Below are 25,408 nucleotides of genomic sequence, written 5' to 3' on the forward strand. Positions count from 1 at the left end.
TTTATAAACCTATTCATTGGGATCGCTATTAAGTAAGAGACTTCTTTCTATAGGAATTAAAAACCTATTGTGAGGTTTTACTTTCCAGTCGGGTTAAATCTTATAAACAGGGACGTTGTATATTTTATAGGATATTCAAGTCATATTTGCTATAATATCCCAGGGATTTTATTAATGTAACTTCTGTTCAGATTGTAACAAGTAATGAAATGTAAAATCAACAAACGTTTGTGACAAATGTTTTCTCTATATTCCCGAGGATCGAACTCGCAACCTTCTTATCTATAGCCCAGTGAGTGTACCACGATGCTACAGAGGTGATGATATGTTACACTGGGTTTTAGAATTTCCTTTTCAAGATCCGTATGCCAGCAACAGATATTTTTCGTGCTTTTCCTAAGGTTCATTGAAAGTATGTTCGAAACATAAAATGTTGTTTTAAGTTTCTTTTTTCGGTTAATAAGTATGGAAAAACACTTTCCCTCGGTTTTGGTAGACAGAGCATGCCCTGGGGGTCGGGAAAAAGCCCCTTTTCGTTACTTTGTTTTTCACAATGTTTTCTAACGGTACAATTGTATTTTCTCTATGGACTGTCTATCGTTTCGAGGTGGTTGAAAATCCTCAACGAGCTTGGCATTTGTCTGGTGAAAGACGTTCCTACTCGAGCCCTCGAGGTAAAGAAGGTGAGGTGGCTCATATTATTTTCATCATAACTAAAATATGTAACAGTGGGGACCCGAGTTTCACGATCAAGGGTACCATTTGATTCAATACAGGCAAAGATATGGATTCGGTGTGACCAATTTCAACCTTTCATTTTATGATATATTCTATATATGATACGAGATAGTAACTTATACAATTCAATGTGATACTTTGCATTAGGTAGCAGAGAGAATCGGTTCTATCATGTCGACTTTGCATGGAGAGGTAGGTACATAGGAAACTCAATATCGATACATGCAGGATAAAACCGATTTGAACAATGGAAAACTTATTGACGGTATAAACGCAATTTTATAGTATAACGTGACTGTTGTCCAGCCGCCGATGTTAATATTATTGCACGTGCACGTCTAATATTTTTCAATGTAATCATGTGTCATTGTATATACAGATTTTTTTAAAACCACGTTATCACTTTTGTTTAGTTTTGCTTAAATAGATATTTGATGTAACATACAACACTAACCCTACGAATGTGGCCTTTTCCGAAGAAAGGTTACAGTTACACATGGATCAAATTGCTTATGAATCACCACCAGGAATCCAGTTTCGTCATTGTCTGAGGTGCTTATAAGATAACTCGTCAACAAAGTGGACACAATTTATGGATAACAACTTCCTTATTTTACTGTAATGACGACGTTTCGGTATAGATCCTTATTTCGTTATCCTTGCTCTATACCTAAACGTCGCATTACAGTAAAACAAAGAAGTTGTTATCCATAAATTGTGTCTACTTTGTCACCCGACAACGTCTAAAAAATGCTTATCAAACAATTGATAAATCTTCAAATAAAGTTAAATGTTATTTTGAAAATGAATGGGTGTTTTATTTTTTTTATATTCAGATTTGACAAGGAGGTGAAGGGTGGTCATTCCTTTCTTTGTCGACATCTTCCACGTTGCTGAGACTTTGAGGACAACATACCCTGAGGAATTTCAAAACCTTTTGCGCATACCAGCAACGTTCAATAACATCTTCTATGGCAGGTGAGTATACACACAAGTTTAATCCCTTTCTTCACATTTAAATGTCCCCTTTACAACTGCCAAAAGAAATGCAAACCGTTCCTTCCTGGCATTAGGTTTTGTGTTTGTTTGTTAGTTGTTTCACGTCACACTCAGCAATATAACAGCTATATGACGGCGTTCTGTAAATAGTCAATTTGGACCAGACAATCCAGTGATTGACTTCATGAGCCTCGATCTACGTAAATGGGTTTCGATGACTTTCGATGCACCAAACAAGTCGGCGAGCCTGTCCACTTCACATCATAGTTAGTATTGGCAGTATCATGAATAGAAGAGGCAGTATTTAACACGGCGATTGCCATGCAAGACACATCCATAGCTTTATGTAGATAAAGTTGAAAACCACACTACGAATGTTTCTGATGTTCGTGAAATGAAATCATTTCACCATAAATTAATATTATACACATCACTGATTTAGGAGATGTTGCAGATATAGGAGCATAAGCACGAGTTCATGGGATCAGATGCAGATTCATGTCATAATTTTCAAATCATTACATGTACTTGAATTATGACTACTTTCTCTTGCAGAGAGGCCCAATTCCATATGGTGTACCAACGACCGCACATTACACTCAACCATGATGGAATGGTATCGAAGTATTATATCTTTTAAATGATCCACCAGAAAAAAAGAACCTCAGTAAATGACAATGCCTGCAATTGATATGTTCGAGATTTCATGTCTACACGTTTTGTCTTTTACAGATTGTTGGTGTGGCCTGGCATCCTGGTGTGACTGGGCCTTTGATGACGAAGGAGGTAAACACTGAGGGAGCACTATTCGTACCTAAGAGTTGCCTTTTGGTAGCAATGTTTTGACATGTATGAACGTCTTTCAAAAGTTATTCTTAAGACCGCCCTGTATGCATTATTTCAGGAGGACGATGAGGACTATTATAAAGCCTACAAGTGCATGGCAACAATGTTGAACACATTCCCATACCAGGTAATAGCAACACCATTTTTACATTTCTTAGGTGGTCCCCACAAGATGATGCAGGAAAGACTCTCTCTCTCACTCTCTCTCTTATAATACATGTTTTATAGAAATATAGGTGGACGTAAAGTTGTCTTGTTCAATTAGGTGTTCGTCTCTTTCAGTATAAATGCCGTTTTGAGGAGGGAGACCTTATCTCCTTCAACAACACGGACGAGATCATTATGATACAAAATCGTGCCACAGACATTTGCAGGTATATGAGGATTTGGCAGCGCCACAAAAGAGTGGCTCTAAATTTCTGGGCACCTTAAACTGTACCCATTAACCTTTGCATTTGTAAAGATACACTTTTACAAGTGTTTCATTTTTTAAATCAAATTAGTTAGTTATAGGAAGAAATTAACACCTAAAATGAAAGAACTGATTACTCCAGAACACTGCTAAATTAATGAATACTGATGTTGTTTGTATAATGGGATTGTTTGTTTGTTTGTTGTTTAACGCCGCACTCAGCAATATTCCAGCTATATGACGGCGGTCCAGAAAATCCAGTAATTGACATCATGAGCACCAGTCCGTGCAATTGGTATCGATGACGTGTATCAACCAAGGACCACACGAGGGTGGTCGGGTAGCCTAGTGGTTAAAGCGTTCGCTCGTCACGCCGAAGACCCGGGTTCGATTCCCGACATGGGTACAATGTGTGAAGCCCATTTGTGGTGTCCCCCGCCGTGATATTGCTGGAATATTGCTAAAAGCGGCGTAAAACCAAACTCACTCACTCACTGACCATACGATCCCGTTAGTCGCCTTTCACGACAATCATATATAGTCGTCTTTTACGGCAAGCCTGGTTTGCTGAAGACCTATTCTACCCCGGATCTTCACGGGTCTGTTGAATTGGAATTCTGCACGTGTTCCACGTTAAGAAAAATGATCACCTTTAATCGACACTGTAAAAGAAACTGGTATGTTTGTTGAAAAAACCGTTTCTATATTTAAATGTAAATACAGGAAATCATGCTGACTTTTCTTTGGGTATTGCACAATATTTTTATTATGAATAGCATGGAATTTGGCATGTACTTCATGTAAGTTCACAATCCTTTCCACTATTTTGATTGAAATAGTTTTTGTTTCAGGGATGTTATGTTCAAGTAGACGAATTCAAGAATCAAGTGCAGGTTTACTCCAACACAATGGGAGATGGCAAACTGGCAACAAGAGTTGGCAATCTTGACTGGCAATAGACGGCATTTGCCTCATCTGCAATAACTACACTCACGCTAATGATGTAGCTTTCTTTGAAGTGGTACAAATACCGCATATAATCATATTGATAATTTCGGCAGTACCTTTTTACAAAATATCGGAGTAAGCTGAATTTTACAATGACATTGCTTAAGTTAATGATGAGAGAGACATAAAATACAAAAGTTCAAAGATGGGCTGTGTAGTCAGTTTCACTATTAAGAATATTTCATTATAACCCAAACACACAGTTAGTCATTATGTACACAATGGCGAATACAATCTGGCAACTAACATTTATGTGGCAATGCAAAATAGGTGAATAGTCAACGTGATGCAGAAACTCCACCAATCGGCACACAATCTGTATTCTGGTCACAAACATATTCCGATCACTTCGATTATCCAACGACACATTGTGCCCAGACTCGGTCTAACTCAAATCACAGTTCCACTTTTCTGTCTCTCACAAATGACCAACATAGCCGAATACATCACACGATTCCACTAGTACGAATGTCACAGACCAACGTGGTCAATACAGGGACCGCCTCAGCTCTCCAAATCAAAACTCTGTCACAATTCTACACGCTTGGGGTTGAATACCGACCCATCACAGTGGCAAAGCTAATCCATCACCTCATCTATAACGTAAAAAACCTCAGTAGTTGGTGGCCCCGGTCTGGAACCACTCCTGGCTTCTGATTGGTCGGTTTGGTCACGTGACCTCTGATAATATCATCAGGTCACCTGACCTGCGCAGGGCATTGTGGGCCATGCGTGACGTCATGATGACGTCACTTCCGGTTCCGGTGGTGCATGCACATCCAAGATGGCGGCACTTCCGTTTCCGATGCCGCTTTCAAGATGGGAGCACTTCCGTTTCCGGGAGGCGTGTGCACATCCAAGATGGCGGCACGTGCGTTTCCAAGGGGTCATTTCCCCATCCAAGAGGGCGCTACGGCGCCCCCAAGAGGGTGGGAGGAGGGAGGAGGGAGGAGGGTTTGTTTCTTTTTTTTCCGTTTAGTGGGTAGGTGGGTGGTGGTGTTGGTGGTGGTGGTGAGGGTAGTCAAAGCAATGGATGAAAGCGTTCTTTCGGGAGAGATGGGTGGCCCTGAAAAGGGCCGTTGGAAAAAAAACTGGAAACTGGAAACGGCAGGAAACTGTAGGAACACTGGAAAGACTGGAAACTGGAAACGATTGGAAACTGGAAAAACAGTGGAGCAGCATGTCCCATGCGTTAGTCACTTTGCTCAGATGATCCATCTTCTTCATCCTCCATCTACTCCTCCTTCTCAGACTGATGACGTCGTCGGCGCTTTGAAGGGTGCTTTCTTGAGGGGCTTCTGTCCCTTTTCTTTTCTCTAGACGTGGTGTGATGCCCGCATGGAGTTGTGCGATGCATTCTTTTAGGGCACGGACATCGATATGCATGGCTTCTGTGAAATGAAGCACTTGTGTCACTTGTGTCACTGGTGTCACTGGTGTCGACATGGACGGCACTGCTGAAGTTTTCTTTCGACTGGGTTCTAGGCAATCTGCAGCGAAATGACCCACGACTTGACAGTTGTAACATGGGCCTTGGGGAGTCTTCTTTCGACTTGGTCCTGGACAATCTGCAGCGAAATGACCCACCACTTGACAGTTGTAACATGGCCCCTGGGGAGTCTTCTGCTTATCTTCGGACAGACATAGTGGCGGTGACCTTGAGTGTGGCACTCGGGACATGTCACTTAAGGGCAGTACAGGTAACTCTGACTGTCGGTCTGGCACTTCATGCAGCTGTATCGAGACGACATGGTTGATTTCATAGAATGCAGTGTTTTGGTTCGCTTTTGTTTTATAGAAACTGACTGACACCCTGCTTTCTGACTGGTTCAACACGCAGCACCCCGATTGGTTCGTTACGGCGCCTGGTCTGCACCTCGGTTTCCTAAACCGACCGACCCTTGTGTTTCATTTCCATAGGAAATGGATTTTACCATGGGAGAGAAAGCACAACCTCGGTTCGACCAATCAGAGCCCAGCACGATCCGAGCTCGGTTCTCTGATTGGTCCATAACCAAGGCTTCTGATTGGTCAGATTTCGATCCGTTTTTTTCTTGGGTGTGCATTTCGATCCTGTTTTGTTTTTGTCTCTCCCTGGGGGGTAAGCATGCTGATTTCTCCATCCTAAAAAGACAACACAACACTTATTTTTTTGGTTCAACCTTTTAATCCCCCGCTCACATGAACCAACACAACAAAACAAAAGTCACAGGATTAGGGGCGTCCCTGTGATTTTTGTGAACGCTAGGGTGACCACTAGGGTGTGAACGTATGTACATTCCTAAAAAACGTAGTGAACAGGAAACTTTGTCACTAGGAGTGAACAAAACACTCGACTCTTCTCTTCCGTGCTTCTTTGGAAAACAAACGTCTGTAATTTTCGTTCACTTCTCCATCAGTACAAAACACACACAAGTATCCGCAGGTGACTTTGAGGTTCTTCAGATGTTCTTTCCAGGGTTTGTCTGTGGCTTCCCATTGGCAGAGTGTCACACCACAGTAATAACAGATAACACGGTCACTTCGTCCTTGATAGAAATAACCAGACATGGCCATGTCATAAGGGGTCCGGGTCATCTGTTTAGGCCACGTTTGAAAGGACCTCAGACGTCCTTGAAATGAATCATAGTTAGGATGAGAAGGATGACACAAGGTGTAAGAAGAAGAAGGTCACTCCAGAATGTCACTGAGTCGCCATGTGTCATCCATAAAGAGTGTGTCGTCCATAAAGTGTGTGCATTTTCTCGCTTGTTCTCTTGCCTTTTCAGACACCCACTCGGTATCGGGGACATCTCGGGATGATGACATGGCATTCATAGACCGTCTTTGCCCCATGATGACTGTCACTCCACTGAAAGAAGGTCTGGGGGTTCGCCTGCTTTTATGAAAGTCTCCTCTCCTCAAACGGGAGGTCATGACCTCCTCCTCCTCATCATCATCATCACGTGACGCCATCCTGTGTTTGGGATAACTGACACACGGCAGCGGTGGTGGTGTTGGTGTGTACTGGGTGACTGACACGAGGCATCTGATCTTTCAAGCATGGCCTTTTTCTTTTATCTATTATTTTCTTTACTTTTTTTCTTATCTTTTACAACGAGCATGTGCACTGACATGACAGACAGACAGACAGACAGACAGACAGACAACGTAGACAACATCTCAACTCAGCCTCTACCCTCGGTTCGGCACCCTTGGAGTTGAGATCAATCAAGACACTGTTAAATAATGAACAACAACAACCAGATACATAGGAAATACGAAAAGACAACTGAGGAGGGAGTGCTTTGCATGTCCCTTTAACAACGCGAAAGCCTTTCCTCTTCCATCTTACATCTTCAAGCTCTTTGAATGAAGATGGGGTCCTTCATCATACTGTTCCAAGCAGGTTCCAACCTTCGGAAGTCCCCGTCTCAAAATGTCGACATCACTCTGACAGTAGGCTAAGAGTTCTTCTTGCAAGTCAAACAAGGCTCCTTCTTGAACTTTCTTGGTATGCCACTGGAGGAAGGCTGTGCGTCCCGCGGGACCCATGCCATCGGGATCGTACATGATGGCTGGTGGATAGGGACCTCTGTAGGTCTGGTTGGCTTCGGTATTGAAAAAGTGTGTAAAATACCCTTTCTTCAGTTCATTCAGTCCAAAGGTCTTTGGAAATGCTTTCAGTGAGTAGGGTATGAAATTCAAACTGTCTTCGAAACACAATCGTCCCAGGGTCACCTGTAAAATCTGTTGTCCATTCAGAATCTTCGTGGGGACTTTCACCAGATGTGTGTACAGGCCCTTCAGGATCAAGTGCAGATCATAGGATCGTGCGTTATGTGCCATCACATAAATGAGCTCATCCTTCTGGACAGTGGTGTTCTTCTTCTTCGTCTTCTTCCCCTTTTCCTCGGAATGGGCGAGTCCACCTCCATGGCATCCTCCCCCTTGCCCTCCTCCTCCTCCTGGGGTGATGAACGTCGCTGACGTTTTGTTGGTGAATGAGTTGAGAGGGTTCCATCCTGTTTTCTTTTGCGTGTACTGCCCTCCTCCTCCTCCTCTTAGTTCTTCTTCTTGGGTTTTTCAGCCACAATTGTCAACCAAACTTACACATTGCGTTGCGTGGTGGGGCCTCGAAACACGATCTCGCTGCTTGGATCATAACCTTCTTGTCTCCATTGACAGTGTTTGCACAACTCCTTGGTCGCTTCTCCGATGCATCGTCCACATCCTAACTGCACCACGCACAAATTTGGGATGTGCTCCCCCATGTCTTGCATGTATTCAAAATCATAGAAGACGTATTTGACGTTGTCTCGTCGGTTTTGGTTGTAGCATTCTTCCTCTTCCCCCTCTTCCTCCCCCTCCTCTTCCTTGTGGGCTTCACGGAGGGGTGTCATGTAACAGCGATGGTCTGGGGGTCATCGGAATTGGGATTTGGAGCTGGTTTCACTGTGCAAAGACTGCCGCTGGGACTTGGCAAAGGAACAAGTGCAAAGGGTGCCTGAAAGTATACGCCCTTGGCACAAAGGCACGTGATGGCACACTTCAGTGCATCTATTGCAACACTGTCCTGAAGGACACCTACGTGCGGCGTCTATGCCACACCAGTTAGTGTCCTGTCAGGAGACAGGTGGCAGGCCATCCGTGCCTTTGTAGAACAGTCCCTTTGTGGGAGAAGAAGCAAAAACAGCCCTTTTCAGGGCCACCCATCTCTCCCGGAAGAACGCTTTCATCCATTGCTTTGACTACCCTCTCCACCACCAACACCACCACCCACTCACCCAACCGAAAAAAAACAAACCTCCTCCCTCCCTTCCGTCTTCCCGCCCTATCTCCTCCCACCATATCTCCTCCCACCCTCCCGCCGTGTCGCCCTCTTGGATGGGGAGATGACCCCTCGGAAACGGACGTGCCGCCATCTTGGATGCGCACGCACCACCGGAACCGGAAGTGACGTGGTGTCACGCATGACCAATTAGAAGCCAGGATCGGTTCCAGACCGGGGCCACCAACTATTAACCTCTTTGGTTACAATACATGGTGACTCTTTGGTTAATATTCATAATGCTTAATATACATAATGCTAACATATAACAAAGATATATATACTGCTCACACAATGTAGGGGATATTGAAAAGTTACGACGAAAAGCTTCAGAATTATGTTTAATTTTCATTGGGAAACAAAAATAATGTGGAAATAAGGATGATTAGAAACAGTTTTGAAAGTAATGACTTTGATCAAACTGCAATTTCATCTTGTAGACACTGGAAAGTTCATGAGGGGTAGAAACCCAAAAGTCATAAATGGGTTAATACCGGGTTATCCCACCATTAGCAGCCAAACAAGCATTACACCGACGTCTCATGCGACCAATGTGAACTTGGGGAATCCTCTGCCATTCCTCTTGGAGTGCCACGCCCAGTTGTTGCAAGTCTTGACATGGGGGATGCCGCCTCTGCGCTCGTCTTCCGAGCATATCCCAAACATGCTCTATAAGGGAGAGGTCGGGGGACATCGCTGGCCATGGAAGAGTTTCAATTTGGTGCCGCCGCAAATGGTTAAGGACGGCGTGCGCACAGTGAGCCCTGGCATTATCGTCCTGGAAGATGAAACCCTGTCCGTGACGGTGTGCAAATGGCAGGACATGTGGCGTGATGATGTTGTCCCGATAGTAAACACCCGTAGCTCTTCCTTGGCAGATGTGGAGATCGGTTCTGCCTGTCACCGTGATTCCACCCCACACTATAACAGAACCCCTCCCCTACCGACCATGTGGAATCATTGCAACTGGCTGATGACGCTCACCAGGACGACGCCAGACACGATGACGGCCATCGTTGAAGTCTTAAGAGAACCTCGATTCATCACTGACCACATGGGACCACCGGGCATTGCTCCACCTCTGGTGACGACGACCCCACTCTCGCCGGGCTTGTCTGTGACGGTTTGTTTGGGGTAATGTGATGTAAGGTCGCCTTGCTCGAAGTTCTGCAGCATGGAGCCGGTTTCGTAACGTCTGTGTGGAGATGAGATTCCCAGTGGCATGTCTGTGAACCTGCTGCAGCTGTGTCGCATTTAAACGTCGATCACGGAGGGCTCCAGTGATGATCCGTCCGTCATCACGTCAGGTCGTGCATTTTGGACGACCACTTCGGGGTCTGTCTTGAACCCTTCCAGTGGCAATGTAACGTGCCCACAACCTGCTGACTACTGACTGTGAGACATGCAGTTGTGCTGCTGTGTAGGCCTGCGTTCTTCCGGCCTGGATCATCCCAATTGCTCTCAATCTCTCGTCTTCTCGTAGCCTTCGCATTGTGGAAAGTGGTGAAGTGATGGATGAACTTGGTCCAAAACCCATGTTAACACCCATTTTTGCACGTGAGGCCCGTGAATTTTGTCATTTGCACGTGTGACACAAGATGTGATTTCTCATCCCCACCCCCTGGTACGTTTGAATGCAATTTTCCTGGATGCAAGGGCATCTGGTGGTCATTGTGAGGCATGCTCAGACGGACCTATGCTTTTCCTCAATCATACATAAATTATTTGTAGGCCTCTATATTTCTGTCTTTGTGCCACTGATTTTAATTTCAATATCCCCTACTTTTTGTGAGCAGTATATATATATATATATATATATATATATATATATATATATATTACAACGTATCAAATGCTATGTGTGAATTTCTATGCAGGCCTTACTAATGTGTTTGGGTTTCCCATCAGGAATTGTATGCTTAAAAGCGTCAAAACTACGGTCTTTAAAATCTTCGTAGAAAGAGCATCTGTACTGTAGAGCATCATTCCACTGCACAAGTTGTGACACCAAAGGCTGGAGCTGCTGGCATATTACAATATGGGAATTGAGCAAAACTGTGGTAATGTTGTCCATACGAGGAATTAGCTTACAATTGTACATATGATAACAGATCTTGGAAATTGTTTCTGGATAACTGTTGGTAAAGAATTGTCCCAAATTCTTTATTAAGATTGAGGATTATTTGTGATTCTCTTTTCTCATACGAAATATATAAATAATTATGAAAATAGTGTTTAAAACAGTCCTAACTGTAAATTATTAGACTGAACATATTCATGTTATTTGGCAACAATCAAAACAGGGAGCCATGTCCTGCCCTAGACTGGTTTACCTGCCCTATACAGCTTGCGCTCCTCGCCTGCAGCCGCTAAAAGGCAGGGTACCAGTCTAGCTCTATCCGACCCATTTCCCTATAAGCAATTCGCTGCAATGTTTGTCCCAAAAACGAGCTGGTTCTGTGCCTTACAACATGCAGCTGTTCGTATATAGTCGTAAAACTTGTCAAAGAAACTTTTGTTGTTGAGTATATATCATTAACCATGTATATCTGGACATGCATTCATTACTATTAGGTATACAAAAATATATCAAACTAAGTACATGTATCGAACTAAGTACGTAATGCCATTAAATAGCAAGTCAACAAAGTGACTTTGCTTCATTAACAAACTCTCTGTTGTTTTATATTGGAGTCTAAATCTGTTTTGACTGAATGTTTGAAACATTACCCAATTTGTTTGGCATGAAAAGCCATGTAGTTAAGAAATAAAGTGTACTCTACCCCCACGTGTTGTGTAATAAAGTATAGTTTGGCCCTGAGCTATTATAGTTAAAGCTCGAGGAAAATTACTTTTCTAAGGACCCGTGAAGATCCGGGGTAGAACATGTCTTCAGCAACCCATGCTTGCCGTAAAAGACGACTATGATTGTCGTAAGAGGCGACTTAGGGGATCGGGTGGTCAGGCTCGCTGACTTGGTTGATGCATGTCATCGATCCCAATTGTGTGGATCGATGCTCATGTTGTCAAATACTGGATTGTCTGTCCATACTCGATTATTTACAGACGGCACTCATATTGCTGAGTGCATCGTTAAATAACAAACAAACAAACTTTAACTTTTATTTGATATGTTACATGTATTGTCAGCAATGACTAAACGATTTGTGTTTTTTCCGTCCAAACGTCTCGTTACAATCTGCAATTTTATTTGTGCAGGCTTACAGACGGTCGGTGATTTCCCGCCGCTGTGTTTGTGTCGTCCGGACAGGTGCGCGTGGTTTTAATTCGCGTGTTGTGGCGTGGATGACGTCACGCCGAAGAGCTGATCCCATATTGTGGTCGTATAATGGACACACGCAGTTTCAGTTTTTACATGATAATATTCTGTTTGACTGAACTGATGTGAACTAGATCTATTACATCACGATTGGGAAGTAACGAGTAAATGAGACCGTTTTATTGCTTGATCGACAAACACCGTTAGAAATTGGCGCAGCAACATAGAGTTGAGTAAAGAAATGGAATCCAGTGAAAAAGTTGTCAAAATAGTTCCAAGATTAAACAGCCGTTTTGATATTCTAGCCATACATATTTCTCTCGAATGCATCAGTTAATAGTAACGACACACAATATGGATACCTGCTATCTGAATGACAAAATGTGTTCATTGTAAAAGTGATTTCGTTTTGATGTTTTTAATAGTATTCGTTATTTGTTTTAGTACCCTGCATTATATAAATGATCAAATAGTCGACTAATGTCATGTGATTCACATACATATTTAGGCATATTTGATTTTTTTTGGTGTCATCTTTTCCAAAACAGAATTTATAAAAAATCTTGTCTAAGATCTAGGTGAATGCATATTTGTATTTATTTAGATGTTTTTTCACATTCTGAAATCATGTATGTTCCCTCCATGCTTTAGTTTAATTACCTAGGCCAAAAGTATATAAATTAAAAATAAGAAAGAGCGAGGCATAATTACTGAAATACATTTTATTATCGATTTGGCTAGTTTTATTTTCGTAGTTCTATTTTGAAAAAAAACCTGTATAATATTCTGCTTTTCCTTTTATGACAAATACTTACAATAGTTTCATTTAGCTATGATCATTAACTATTTAAAACGTTTCCTTTGTAGAATGGGATGAATTGGGAATAATGACTTGAAATGTACCATAACGTGTGATTTAAACGCACATGTATACGCCAAGGTGTAAACACCACTTTGAAGTCGTATTTATTGAAATAACTTTGAAAGAAAAAGTTTTATTTCATGGACTAGCCATACAAACACATTTGAGCATAGGTCTTAGTAAAGCAGCCAATACAAGTTGAGAATACAAGGTGAAAATACAAGGTGAGAATGCAAGGTGAGACGAGGATGTATGTTTTCTAATGGTCATAGTGAAAAAAATTTGTTCAGATGTTTAAGCACATGAACAGTATACATTAAACAACACATTAATCGAAGTAATTCATATTTTCGTATTGTTCTCTTTTATTTATTCTTGATAATATTTATTATTGTACTGTAAAAACAATAATATTTCCTTCTTTCACCTGCGCAAGTTATTGTTTCCTTGTATTAAATATAGCCTACTCTACACGTCTTAAGCTTTCAAATTCAAGTATTACAAGTGTCTCATTATTTAAAGTTTCAAGCTTTTTAATCACTCAGATTTAAACCATTTACAACCCATCATAACATCCGAAGTATATGCAGTCTGGGTGATATTGATATTGACCACATATTTATGGGTGGTAGTACGTTGGTATAATCTTGTTGGTTATTTAGAAATATATAATGATGTCCGATAATGAGCGATCTCCATGAAATCATGATGATTGTTTGGGCTGTTTCGCCATTTTTTCCTTTGAAACTTTCCGATGTCAATATACCCCGAAGTTGTTTTTATCACTAATGAAAGAACACTGACACTGAAATCTATATGGACGTAATTGGGTTTTTATCAAGATATATAATCCAAACTGGCAATCTTTTTGTAACATAATCTTTGAAACAGTCTGCGTATTAACTAAGCACGGCCACTTCCGTCACTTTTGTTCTGACGTCAAAAATCCTGACAATTTCATTGGGATTTTTTATCAGTAGCTTTAACTCGAGGAAAATTCTCAATGAAAGTACATATGTAAGGATATGTACTTTCCAATGCTATGAATTATTGGAAAATACCGTTACACTGGGTGAAGAAATAAGAACGTTGTAACACTTCCAAAACATACCTTTACGTTTTTGAAACCGCCACGTCATCATAGTGGTGAACTAAGCGGTATGTAAAGCCAGGTATCATCCAATTATGATGTAACGTAAAAAGTGTACAGCGAAATGCCCGGGCAACCGGGTCGTGCATGTCCCGGGCAACCCCGGTCGTGCATGTCCCGGGCAACCCAGGCCGTGCATGTCCCGGGCAACCCCGGCCGTGCATGTCCCCTTCAGTGGCATCTGATGTGAGAATAAATAACGAGAGTGACACGAAACAAAGCACTGTGTAACATATTAGACACATACCATAGTCGACATTGTCACCTGTGACACAAGCGTACGTCTGTTTTCCTGAGAAGTCAGCCATGTGCTGGATGAGGGGCGTACACCACATAACCAATGGTAGGGGCAATAAATAGTATTTTTGACAGAACCGACCAATCAGCTGTCGTGAACAATATGACCGTGACCCTGGAAAAATGCCATTCGTTTAACAAGCCATCAGTCACCACACGGCACATGGTCACGAAAAGTTCGGACTCGAAGCGCAGCACAATTGCAACACATTGACAAGATCTACAAATATGTCCGATAACAAGAAACGTGTTGCTGTTGTTGGTGGTGGGTTGGTGAGTATGACACGTTTACATGCTATCTCAGGCGAACCCTCCTAACCTACATGTACTCTTTGCTTATGAAACTGAAAGCGACCTCATAACTGGGGGTACTGATGTAATATGCTCTTTCTAACCTGTTAGTCAAGAGCCGGGCAGACCTAGCAGCTGAGATATGTAACAAAATATAATAATACTACAATAATAATGCAAGTCTCGTTCATCCTCGTACCGAATCCCAACTGAGTTCCACTAAACCTGCTGTTTATCAATGGAACTGACACTCTGCGCGCGCGCGTGTGTGTGTGTGTGTGTGTGTGTGTGTGTGTTTTCTGTGAATTAAAAATTCTGAATTTGTTTAATTTTTCAATCTTAAATAATTCAACATATTTAGCAAAAATATGTTTGGTCCATCTTCAGCCCAATCAAACATTAGTACATTTATATCAGCTAAGAAATGGGGAGTTTGGGAGTTATAAGAGCTTCTTGAAATAACAGGGTGGTGGGGTAGCCTTGTGGTTAAAGCGTTCTCTCAACACGCCGAAGACCCGGGTTTCGATTCCCCACATGGTTACAACGTGTGAAGTCCTTCCTGGTACCCTTAGCTGTGATATTGCTGGAATAGTGCTAAAAGCAGCGTAAAACCATACCCACCTACTCTTTAAATGACAAGGAATTGTTGTTGCAAAGATCGGGCTATCATGCATGCAGAAAATATAGTCTTTTCATTGACCCTGAAACAAATAATGTATCAAATACAGCTGATGCAAGCCTAGATTAGTTGGCATATCTAGGTTATTTAATGTATATTTTCTGTTAAATATTTTCATTTCAGAAGTAGGTGTTAGTCTACACGTAAATTAAGGCGTTCATATTTCAACGCATGACCCAAAGGTCAGAGGTCATGTGTGTTGTGATAAAGGAATCTGGGCCGGTGTTTTTTATCAAGCGGCATACTGCTATATGAGGGAGCAGTTCCTTCAATGGACCCACATTTAGTCTATGAAATCTTATATAACACAATATCCTTCTGGACTCTTTAAAAAAGGAATTCTCTATGCTTTAGTCTAAGAAATCTTATATAACACAATATCCTCCTTGACTCTAAACAAAAATAAGATTTCCCTTTGCTGATTTCATAGCTGGCTAGACCTGCTTTTGTATGCGTTTCTACATTGTTTTCTTTTTCATAAAATAAATATATTCTACAGTCATGGTGCAGGACTATTCTTTTACTACAAACTGGAGAAATGTATTGCTGCTGTTGCAATTGAAAAATAACATTTCTAGAACTAAAAATATATTCATGCATACTTTAAACTGTTACGTCACTACACCTTTTTTTTTATATCTTTCCTTTGCTTCTATTAACTTGAGCAGGAAAACTTTTGTCACATGAAACAACTGCTCACCACAATTTTCCAGTGCACAATCTCAGAACAACCACTACAGACCCTTCCACCTGGAGTCAATAAATAATAACATTGTAGCTTTTGCCTTCCCTTAAGACTCCCCAGCACCCCATGCTTGTCATAAGCGCTAGAGACTAGAATAAAGATCTGATCTGAATATTTTAGCTTATATGTATTTTAGAGTCTTGGTCTGACTGAGATGTGCCAGATATTTGAATTTTACTGTGATATTTGGATGGCATTAGAAAAATACTTTTCCTTAGAAGGTTTTTGAGGCTCATAGTTGGAACTTTGTGTTTAGTAAATTGAACTGTTGTGTTTTGCAACGAGGTTGTACAAAAGTACATTCATTTGTGCAGATTTAGAAACATTGTGGATAGTTAATTACTTGTTTCATATTTGTTAATATGTTTGTTTTCAGTATTTTATTATTTTAGTGAATATATTTGAGTAGCAATGCTGACAGCAACAATTTTTTATGTGGCTGTCTCTCTTGACATTTTAGACTGTGGCACTATTTTTAATCATTGGGAACACACCAGGGACGAGGGATATGCCAGATTGCACTTGTTTGTTGACCTGGTTAGATAAATTCATGGATCAGGGCTGTCAGTGTTGTGAAAGAATCCTTTATGTTTACAAACTTGTGTCTGTTCATGTCAATTAATTGCTTGTATTTCATTGTTTAGTCTCTTGTTAAGTAAATATTTATATGTATGCAGATATTCATAGATACATACATACATACATACATACATGAGAAAATTCTTATATTTCGGAATTGTCATATATCACAGCAAATATTAACTCAAAGCATGTGACATATTTGATCAAGTACAGATTCCAAGTTCATTATTAACATGATCTTAATTCCTGTATGATGTCGCCGTCAGCCTTTCAGTTCATTCAGTATATCATCTCAAGAGCAGACTTGAATCAATGATGGTCAAAGAATGATATTAATTATAAAATAATGAGATGTCAGGCATTTATGTACATAAAAAGAGATGAAGTAACACAATTTGGATGTTAGCTTTCTAAAACAAATCAGCTTCATTCCTCTGCCATTATTGATTTGGAAATTTTGATCTTTGTAAAAGATCTCCACAGAAGGCGAATGTGTTTGTTTTTGTGTGTTTAATGTTTAAAGTCGCACTCATCAATATTCCAGCTATATGATGGCGGTCTGTAAATAATCGGGTCTGGACCAGACTATCCAGTGATTGACATGAGCATCGATCCATCGATACAATGACATGCATCGACCAAGTTAGCAAGCCTGACCACCCAATCCTGTTAGTTGCCTCCTACGACAAGCATGGGTTGCGACAAGCATAGTCGCCTTTTCTACCCTAGCGCTTTGCAGGTCAAGATGACACATATATGCCCTCCTCGACAGTAAACCTTTTTGGGTGTAGATGCCACTGCGCTCAGAAACAACAAAATGTTTTAAATTCATAACTCCTCGATTTTCTTTGTTTGTGAGATACGAATTGAGATACACTTGTCTGAATGCATTTCTTACTCTTACAAACAATTCGTAATGCAGATTGGTTGGAAGATAATGTACCTGATGCAACCTCCTGTGGGGTGTCTGCAGACCTTCATCCAGAGATCGAGGACCCCCTCCGTGGTCTAGTGGTAGAGCGGCCGCCAGGAGAGTGGAAGGTCCAGGGTTCGATCCCCGGTCGTGTCATACCAAAAGACGTTAAAAGATGGTACTTTTTGTTACCCTGTCTGCGCTCGGCATTAAGGGGCTAAAACAAGGACTGGTTGGCTCAGAGTCAGTATACTGTGTCTGAGTGGGATATTCATGTTAAAGTACGGCATGGTATCTCAGTGAGCTAGCACTATCAATCGGCATCAGTCCGGACTTGTACAAGCAGCCACACATACACGTACATGCACGCGACGTTAAACCCAATTTCACCTTACCTCACCTCATCTCATCCAGAGGTCGAGGTATCATATCATTAGGGATGTGCGGTTTTATCGGTATACCGGTATATTGCAATACAAATTCATCACGATGCGTATCGCGATACGTTTTTGGCGTATCGTTTTTTTCCTCATTATTCAAACACCACCTGATAAAAATACATATTTTACAATCGGAAATCATCGGGAACAAACGTTGCTGACAACTTGGAACTAACTAGAGTTACTTCCCTAGATTGTTAACCCAACACGGCGGACGCCTTTGACATCGTGCCGAACAATAAGGGAAAATCCGAAATATGGAGACATTTTGGGTTGAAGAAACTGGCAGTGGTAAAACATTTGAAATTTGACCAGTTGTATCCTTTGACATTGAGTGTAATTTTTTTCACAATGTTTGATGAGAGACAATGACTGACATGGAATTTGTCATGATGTATAATTCTTATCAAATATATGTTAATGTTAATGTTTCATTGTTTTTCAAACTGTTTCAGAGAGTTAACATTATTCAAATGTGATTGAAAAAAGGTTGGAGACTGTGACTGACATGTATATGCCATGATGTATAGTCTTACCATATTAAATCAAAACAAATGCTTCATACTCTTTATTTGATTGTCGATAAAAAAAATAGTACAATTTATTAAAATTGGTTCATAATTTTGACCAAATAAACGTGTGAAGACTTTGCCTAGTTGACCTGATTGGACATCCTGAACATTTGTGTTTTGACTGTTGAACATCTGGTACATATCAGAGTATCAGCATGGTCATTTGTTGGACAGTTAACATGGAAAGAGACCTTATCAGATGAAAGTCCTGACAGGGGCAGTGTGCCTGCCAGTTGGTTTCCCAGGGAAACCAATTCCACCGTTCACGGTCTTTAACATTGCAGCTTTCATATTAATATTTGTCAAAGGGATATGAAAAATAGCTTTTCTCTTGGTAGAAATTATTTCCCAATATATTGCAATAATATTGCAATATATCGCAATACACTTTTTGGTCCAATTCCCAACCCTACATATCACGGTGCTAAACTGAACTAATCATGTTACAGAACCAGTGAACAGATCTGGCCACAGTCTCAACTGGTAAATCACATAAATATAGCGACAAAACCCTTTCCATACCCAACAGAAATCTCTGCATAAAGCTGAGTTGATTGTACGATTCCAGCTATATCATAAGCATGTGTTAGTAAGGATACCAGGTGTTCGTGAAAAGGGGCGTATCCTGTCCTACCGGTGGCACACGTCACGCACACATGCAAAGGCAAGTCAATTTTAACCGGAAAAAAACATGGGAGCATTTGGTACAAGTCAAAATAGGGAATGGCATCTGACATCATTTTTGTCACTGATGCGCCAATCAAATTTGGAAATGTCTTTCACATGTCTACCATAAAACATTTTGAAAGCTTTACTGAGGCCTTGAATGTTGTAACTTGATTAAATAACTTCTGAGCAAGAGTCGTATGATGCTCTTTGAAATCTTGGTAGAAAGAGCATGCTTGACGGTATCTCAAAAGTTGTGAAATGTAAACACCAAAGGTTGGAGCTGCTGGAATATTGCTCGACATAAAGGGAAAGTTGACTATTGGAAAGTTGAAGTCATCTCTTTTGTCACTCTGAATCATTATTCCTAGATCTAAATATGAAACAGATGAGGTGGTGTCATTGGTCTCCTTTATTTCTAGTTCTGATGGGTAAATCAGTGGAAGGGAATTGGCTATTTGATTGTTATTGAACAATATTAGATCATTGAATATACCTGAAGCTTACATTAAACTTCTTGGCCAAATTACCTTGTTTTAACTTCATGTGCATAACGAAACAGATCAGCAAGAAGGGGAGCACAAATGGTGCCTACTTCTTGCCTAAATGTCTTACCCCAAACTTTTTGAGATGTTATCAATGAGGAAGTCCAGCATTTCACATATTGTTTTCTCTATAAACTTCAGATGCCATTTGCTTTCTTTCTTCACAAATTGTCCTGAACCTCTGAAGATAGCTACGTAACTGTCTGTGTCCACCATGTTTTGTAACTGAAGCCCCATGGATCAAGGAATGAAGTTTTTCCTTTAGTTTGTCATGCGGGATCGTAGTGTACAAAGTTGAATGTAAACTGGAAATGATAGTCCAACATGGCATGATAGTAAAATCTATCAGTGCAGGACACCAAATGCCTGATCACCATGTTATGATCAATGCTCTCTTTCCATATGCCCAAGGAATCTGTCGGAAACATTTTTTGTTGTACCTGTGACATCAAACAAGCAAACAGAGAGACATTATGTTCTTCAAGATCTGCTTCAGTTAGACTAAAATCCACAATGTTTCCGGGGGCACGGGTGGCCCAATCGTCTAAGGCGCAGCGATTCGTTGCGTCCCTTGGGCACGCCAGAAACCTATGATTGTGGGTTCGAATCCTGGTTTGCCCCGATTATGTTTCTAGGTTTGTCAGCACCATACCCGTGCTTTCGGGCTTTCCTCCCACATTAAGCTGACACGCCGCGATATAACTGGAATACTGTTAAAAGCGGCGTTAAACCAAACTCACTCACTCCACAATGTTTTCTGACATGTACTCACTGTGCATCTTCCCGAGGCAAAGTAAGACCCGTCTTATTACACTATAGATCTTGATTATCGATCAGATCGTCTTCAATGGGTGCCGCCATTTTATTTGAAGCAAATGCAAATGACCAAGGGTGGAAACTGCGCTTTTACAGTCAGTTGACTCCCTTGCATCAGGAAGATAAAACTCTGTCAGAACTTATCAACCAAAAATTTCCAAAGTTTTACATCGTATCAGCAATATTGTATCCTTACAGTGATATACAATAATAATAAACACATTTAGAAAATTATTAATAGATAAAAATCCTTCAAAAACTTGACATTTTTTTCGTTAGTCCCATTTTTCATATACATGGGCAGCTTGTGATCATGGTGATGTGCGTCTTATGTCAGATATGCCAGGATCTTTGTGTCCAATACTACTACTTTGTCGTAGCTGAGTTAAACAGGGCCAGGATCAGTATTTCACATTGTACATGACCTGGACCAGTCTGTCCCCAATTGTGTTCATGCTACCAACCACTGGTTTGTCTGGGTGATATGAATGCAATTACTTACTTGTCACCATGATATCGCTGCAAACTTGCAGTTGCGATTAATATTTCATGAATATTTTCTTAACATTACAGGTTGGTTCCCTCAATGCATGCTTCATGGCCAAAAGAGGTTTTCATGTTGACTTATATGAAAAGAGGCCAGGTAGGTTTGCTTCCATTGTTCTGTGAATTATATGTTGGTGTTGTACATGTGTAGTGCAAGCACCGATGCAGCTCTTTTGGAAACCTTTCGTAATTTGGCTATTCTTGAAGAGTAGTCTTGTCATTTTGTTGAAAACAAAGCATCAAATTATGTATTTGTTCTTTTACATTTTATGCTTATTATTCTTGATCACAGGTGGTTGTAAAAAACTCTGAAAGTGTAAAGGTTTTAGTTCTTCTGCAGCTGCTTCTGGATCATTATTTACTGACCAAAGAGTGTTTGTTCATGTTAATACTACATAGTTTGTAATGTTTACCGTTGCGGCATAACAATCAGATAATTCTGCCTGTGCTGGGCGGTCAAAAATAATATACACTGCATCAAGTTTAACACCTGAAAATCATGAAATTAATTTATAAAAACATCGCAGCATCATGAAATTTCTCTGTCAGAAGCAGCTGCCTGACCCGATATTTATGTAATCAAAACTATGAGTCGAAATTTAATTAAAAAAAATAAAAAAATAGAAAGAATCTTCTGTGCCATACAATGTCTTTTTGTCCAACTGTCTGAGGCATTATTATGAAATCCCAAATGAGCAGCAGATTTTTGTGTACATCATAGAGATTTTCCCTGAGTGCTGATACACGTTTTCCTTAGATATCCGCACACAGGAAATAGTGAGGGGGAGAAGCATCAACCTTGCCCTGTCCCACCGTGGTCGACAGGCATTGAAGCATGTAGGGCTAGAAGATGAAGTCGTGAAGAATGGTATTCCTATGTATGCCCGGATGATACATGACATGGATGGAAGCACAAGACCCATTCCCTATGGCAGGAGTGATCAGGTATGTGGTTACTGCAACTGGACCTGTATTCCAATCATGTCCTATGTGTGCCCTATTGACGGGAGGTTGAAAGGCCAGGACTCATGGCTGGGCATTGCATTCTGTGATGATTTACTGCTGGAGGTAGTGACGTATGATATGAGCAAGGTGGGCATGAGAGTTTTGTCTTTAAAGACAAAATGTGGACCAGCATGGCATGCAGACAGCACAACTATTGGTGCCAATATGTTGTGTCGATGGTACTGTCCAGTGACCCTTCAAGATCAATGCATTCTGGCAGTCATAGTGATCCTTCCCATCTGTCATGTTGCCTTACATGGATGTTCACATGGCATTCGTTAGGATGCCTCCAGACACGTCTGACCCGTGAAGATTCGGAGGTAGAAAAGGTATTCAGCAACCCATGCTTGCCGTAAAAGGTGACTATGCTTGTTATTAAAGGTGACTAATGGGATCGGGTGGTCATGTTCGCTGACTTGGTTGATGCATGTCATCGATCCCAATGGCGTGGATCGATGCTCATGACATAATCACTGGGTTGTCTGGTCCAGACTCGATTATTTACAGAACGCCGTCATATAGTTTGAATATTGCTGAGTGCGGCGTAAAACAACAACAAACCAACCAACCAAAAAAACAGACACGTCCATGCCTATATGGAAACTCCAGAGTGCATCTTCCCGAGGCAAGGGCGTTAACTGACTATAAAAGTCCAGTTTCCACCCTTGCCGATATAGGCTGGAATTCTGGAGTCACATTTTGGCAGGACTAATGAGTCTATACATAGTCCAATCAAAATCGTGGTTCAGAAGCAACATGGATTTCAACATGCAGATATGTACTACCAACTACGTGTTGACAGATGTTTTGCAAATCTTTTCATGTTTTAATCAATGTGCTCAAGTGATCTCATGCACATCTCAGGGTTAGGCCCACATTACAATGTAGATCTTGATTATCGATGAGATGGTCTTGACTTGGCACCGCCATTTTGTTTGAAGCAATTGCAGTGATATTAGAGGTGGAATCTGGTTGGTCAGTTGGAGTGACATAGAAGGGACATAACTCATAATAACCCCCTTGTGGCGCTATGATTGAGCCTTGAAATTCCAGGTAGTTCGGGAAGGGTAGAAACTATACTTTTATGCCTCTGGAAGATGGGGGTTGACGAGCATAGAGATGATTTCTAATTGTCTGGTCTGCAACTTGAACTCTGGTGGCCTGGCACAAGTCAACAGTATGTGATTGACTGTTTGGTCTTGATTTCTTAAAGCCTGGTTTCTGATTAATTCATCCTGCACTTGGCCTCGGGGACACTGTGCTTGGTTGATCATTTACATTTTGTGTCAACAGAAACAAGTTCCACTGTCTACAAGTCAACAGTAATCTAATGAGTCAACTTGTAATCACATGGTTTCATTTCTGTTGAGAACTATATCCAATCTTCAGTACTGTAGAGGACCGTGAAATGCTTATGCATTTAAAGTATCTATGTAAAGACATCATAGGGAAATTAAATTTTGTATGAATAAACCTTCATCTTATGATATCTAGTTCTGATTACTTTCACTTTGCAAACAACTAATGAATGATGAATAATCTAAATTGGTGACAGACGGTCAAACTTCACTCATCAGCCAATCGAAATCCCTGCAAGTGTTATGACTTTGATATTTAAATGACTTTGATATTTTCATATGACACCTGTTAAAATGTCCAAGCTCACTTTTTTGGTGTGACTCTTGTAACTCATGATCAGTGTATGCTGTATGGTGTAGCAGGGTATGGAGTCGTCCCACAGATGACATCCTTACCTTGTCAGCTTGCTGACGGGGTTAACCTCTTTGGTCATGTGGACAAGGCGTCCGACCTCAGATCAGAAGGTCTGTGGTTCGAATCCCATCACTGGACTCGGAAATTTTATGGCCGCTACATTGGCGAACGAGGTGGGCTGAGCACATTCATATTAAATTTGAGAAAAATAAGCCCCAGTACCCTACTATGCGGCCCAGGACGTGCCTTCTGTTGACGGGGAAGTAAGTAGCAGGGCGTGGAGTCATCCCACAGATGACATCCTTAACTTGTCAGCTTCCTGGCGGGGTTAACCTCTATGGTCAAGTGGACAAGGCCTCCGACCTCGGATCAGAAGGTCCATGGTTCGAATTCCATCACGGGACTCGGAAATTTTATGGCCGCTTCAATGGCATCTGCCCATCAGATATGTTTAATACCTTAAATATGAGTGTTAGAAGATTCTGCTTATTACCTGCATTGAGTATGTGTGATGTATTTGTGTTAATTTCTATAATCGATTAAGATTTGTCTTTAAACTTAGTCTATTTGTAGGTCTTGAACTTCATAACCGTTATGTCAAAATTACTCCTCAACGCGATTAGTTTACATCATCAGTTCTACCAGTCTGAAGCATGCCCATAGCCCTTTGGCACTCATCACATCGTAAACCACACATTCCCACTCTGACAAATACTGCATTAAAAGCTAAAGTAGAGAGTATACAGAGTGTTACTGTGTAGAATTTTCTATCTAATTTAGATATTACACACAAAGACAATCAATTCATGATCAATTTGTTGAATTCCAACAGTGAAAATGTTATCAAATCTTTAGGAATGTATTTAAACATGCACTTAGACTGAGGTGAATATATATTATGGTATGTGAAGTTCATGTTGATTTTCATGTATTTGTAAAAACTGAACTGTACTATGGCATTACATACTGAATTAGACCCTTTGCATGGGCATTCAAAACTCAACCAGAACTTATTTTCATGAAATTAAGTGTAAGAGTTTTTTTTAAATGTTAAGTAAAATAGTGAATATGGCAATACGATCATAACCATATTGAAACAGTTATCTATGTCCATTCATCGGTCATTTTTGTACAAATGTCAAATTTGGTATTTGTTTAGTTTGTTATTGTATCCAATACATACGCTTGAATATTTGAATATCAACACTGACGACAAATATAGGTCAGGTTCACTACAGTTCATTATCTCACTCCAAATGTGCCACAATAATAAATGCCCCAATTGTCAACTGGTTTTCTATTGCAGTATATCATGTCAGTTGACAGGAGGCGTCTGAATGAATTACTCTTATCAGGTAAGGTATGAACAATCCTATTCTACAAACTGTAATTGTAACATATTTACAAGTTGTTTGCTCTATTACTTTGAGATAAAGGCTGTTAAGGTGTGCTTGGTTTGTTAATGTGTCCATAATGTGTCTTAACCTGCAACT

General features: G+C 40.8%; 1 protein-coding gene and 1 pseudogene across 1 annotated transcript in view; both read left to right on the forward strand.

The window, feature by feature from the left end:
* The first annotated feature begins 922 nt into the window (after positions 1–922).
* LOC139443590 (gamma-butyrobetaine dioxygenase-like) lies at positions 923–3,954 on the forward strand (annotated as a pseudogene).
* A 10,600-nt stretch (positions 3,955–14,554) lies between these two features.
* Positions 14,555–25,408, forward strand: part of LOC139442746 (kynurenine 3-monooxygenase-like) — a 46,935-nt gene continuing 36,081 nt past the window's right edge. Inside the window, exons 1-4 of the mRNA XM_071223629.1 lie at positions 14,555–14,675; positions 21,225–21,294; positions 21,955–22,142; positions 25,222–25,270. Coding sequence (XP_071079730.1) covers positions 14,631–14,675; positions 21,225–21,294; positions 21,955–22,142; positions 25,222–25,270 — 352 coding nt within the window. The 5' untranslated portion in view covers positions 14,555–14,630. The remainder of the gene's footprint in view (positions 14,676–21,224; positions 21,295–21,954; positions 22,143–25,221; positions 25,271–25,408) is intronic.

The sequence above is a fragment of the Haliotis cracherodii genome, unplaced genomic scaffold, assembly GCF_022045235.1.
Source record: "Haliotis cracherodii isolate W230 unplaced genomic scaffold, xgHalCrac1.p SCAF_5, whole genome shotgun sequence".
Lineage (NCBI taxonomy): Eukaryota > Metazoa > Mollusca > Gastropoda > Lepetellida > Haliotidae > Haliotis > Haliotis cracherodii.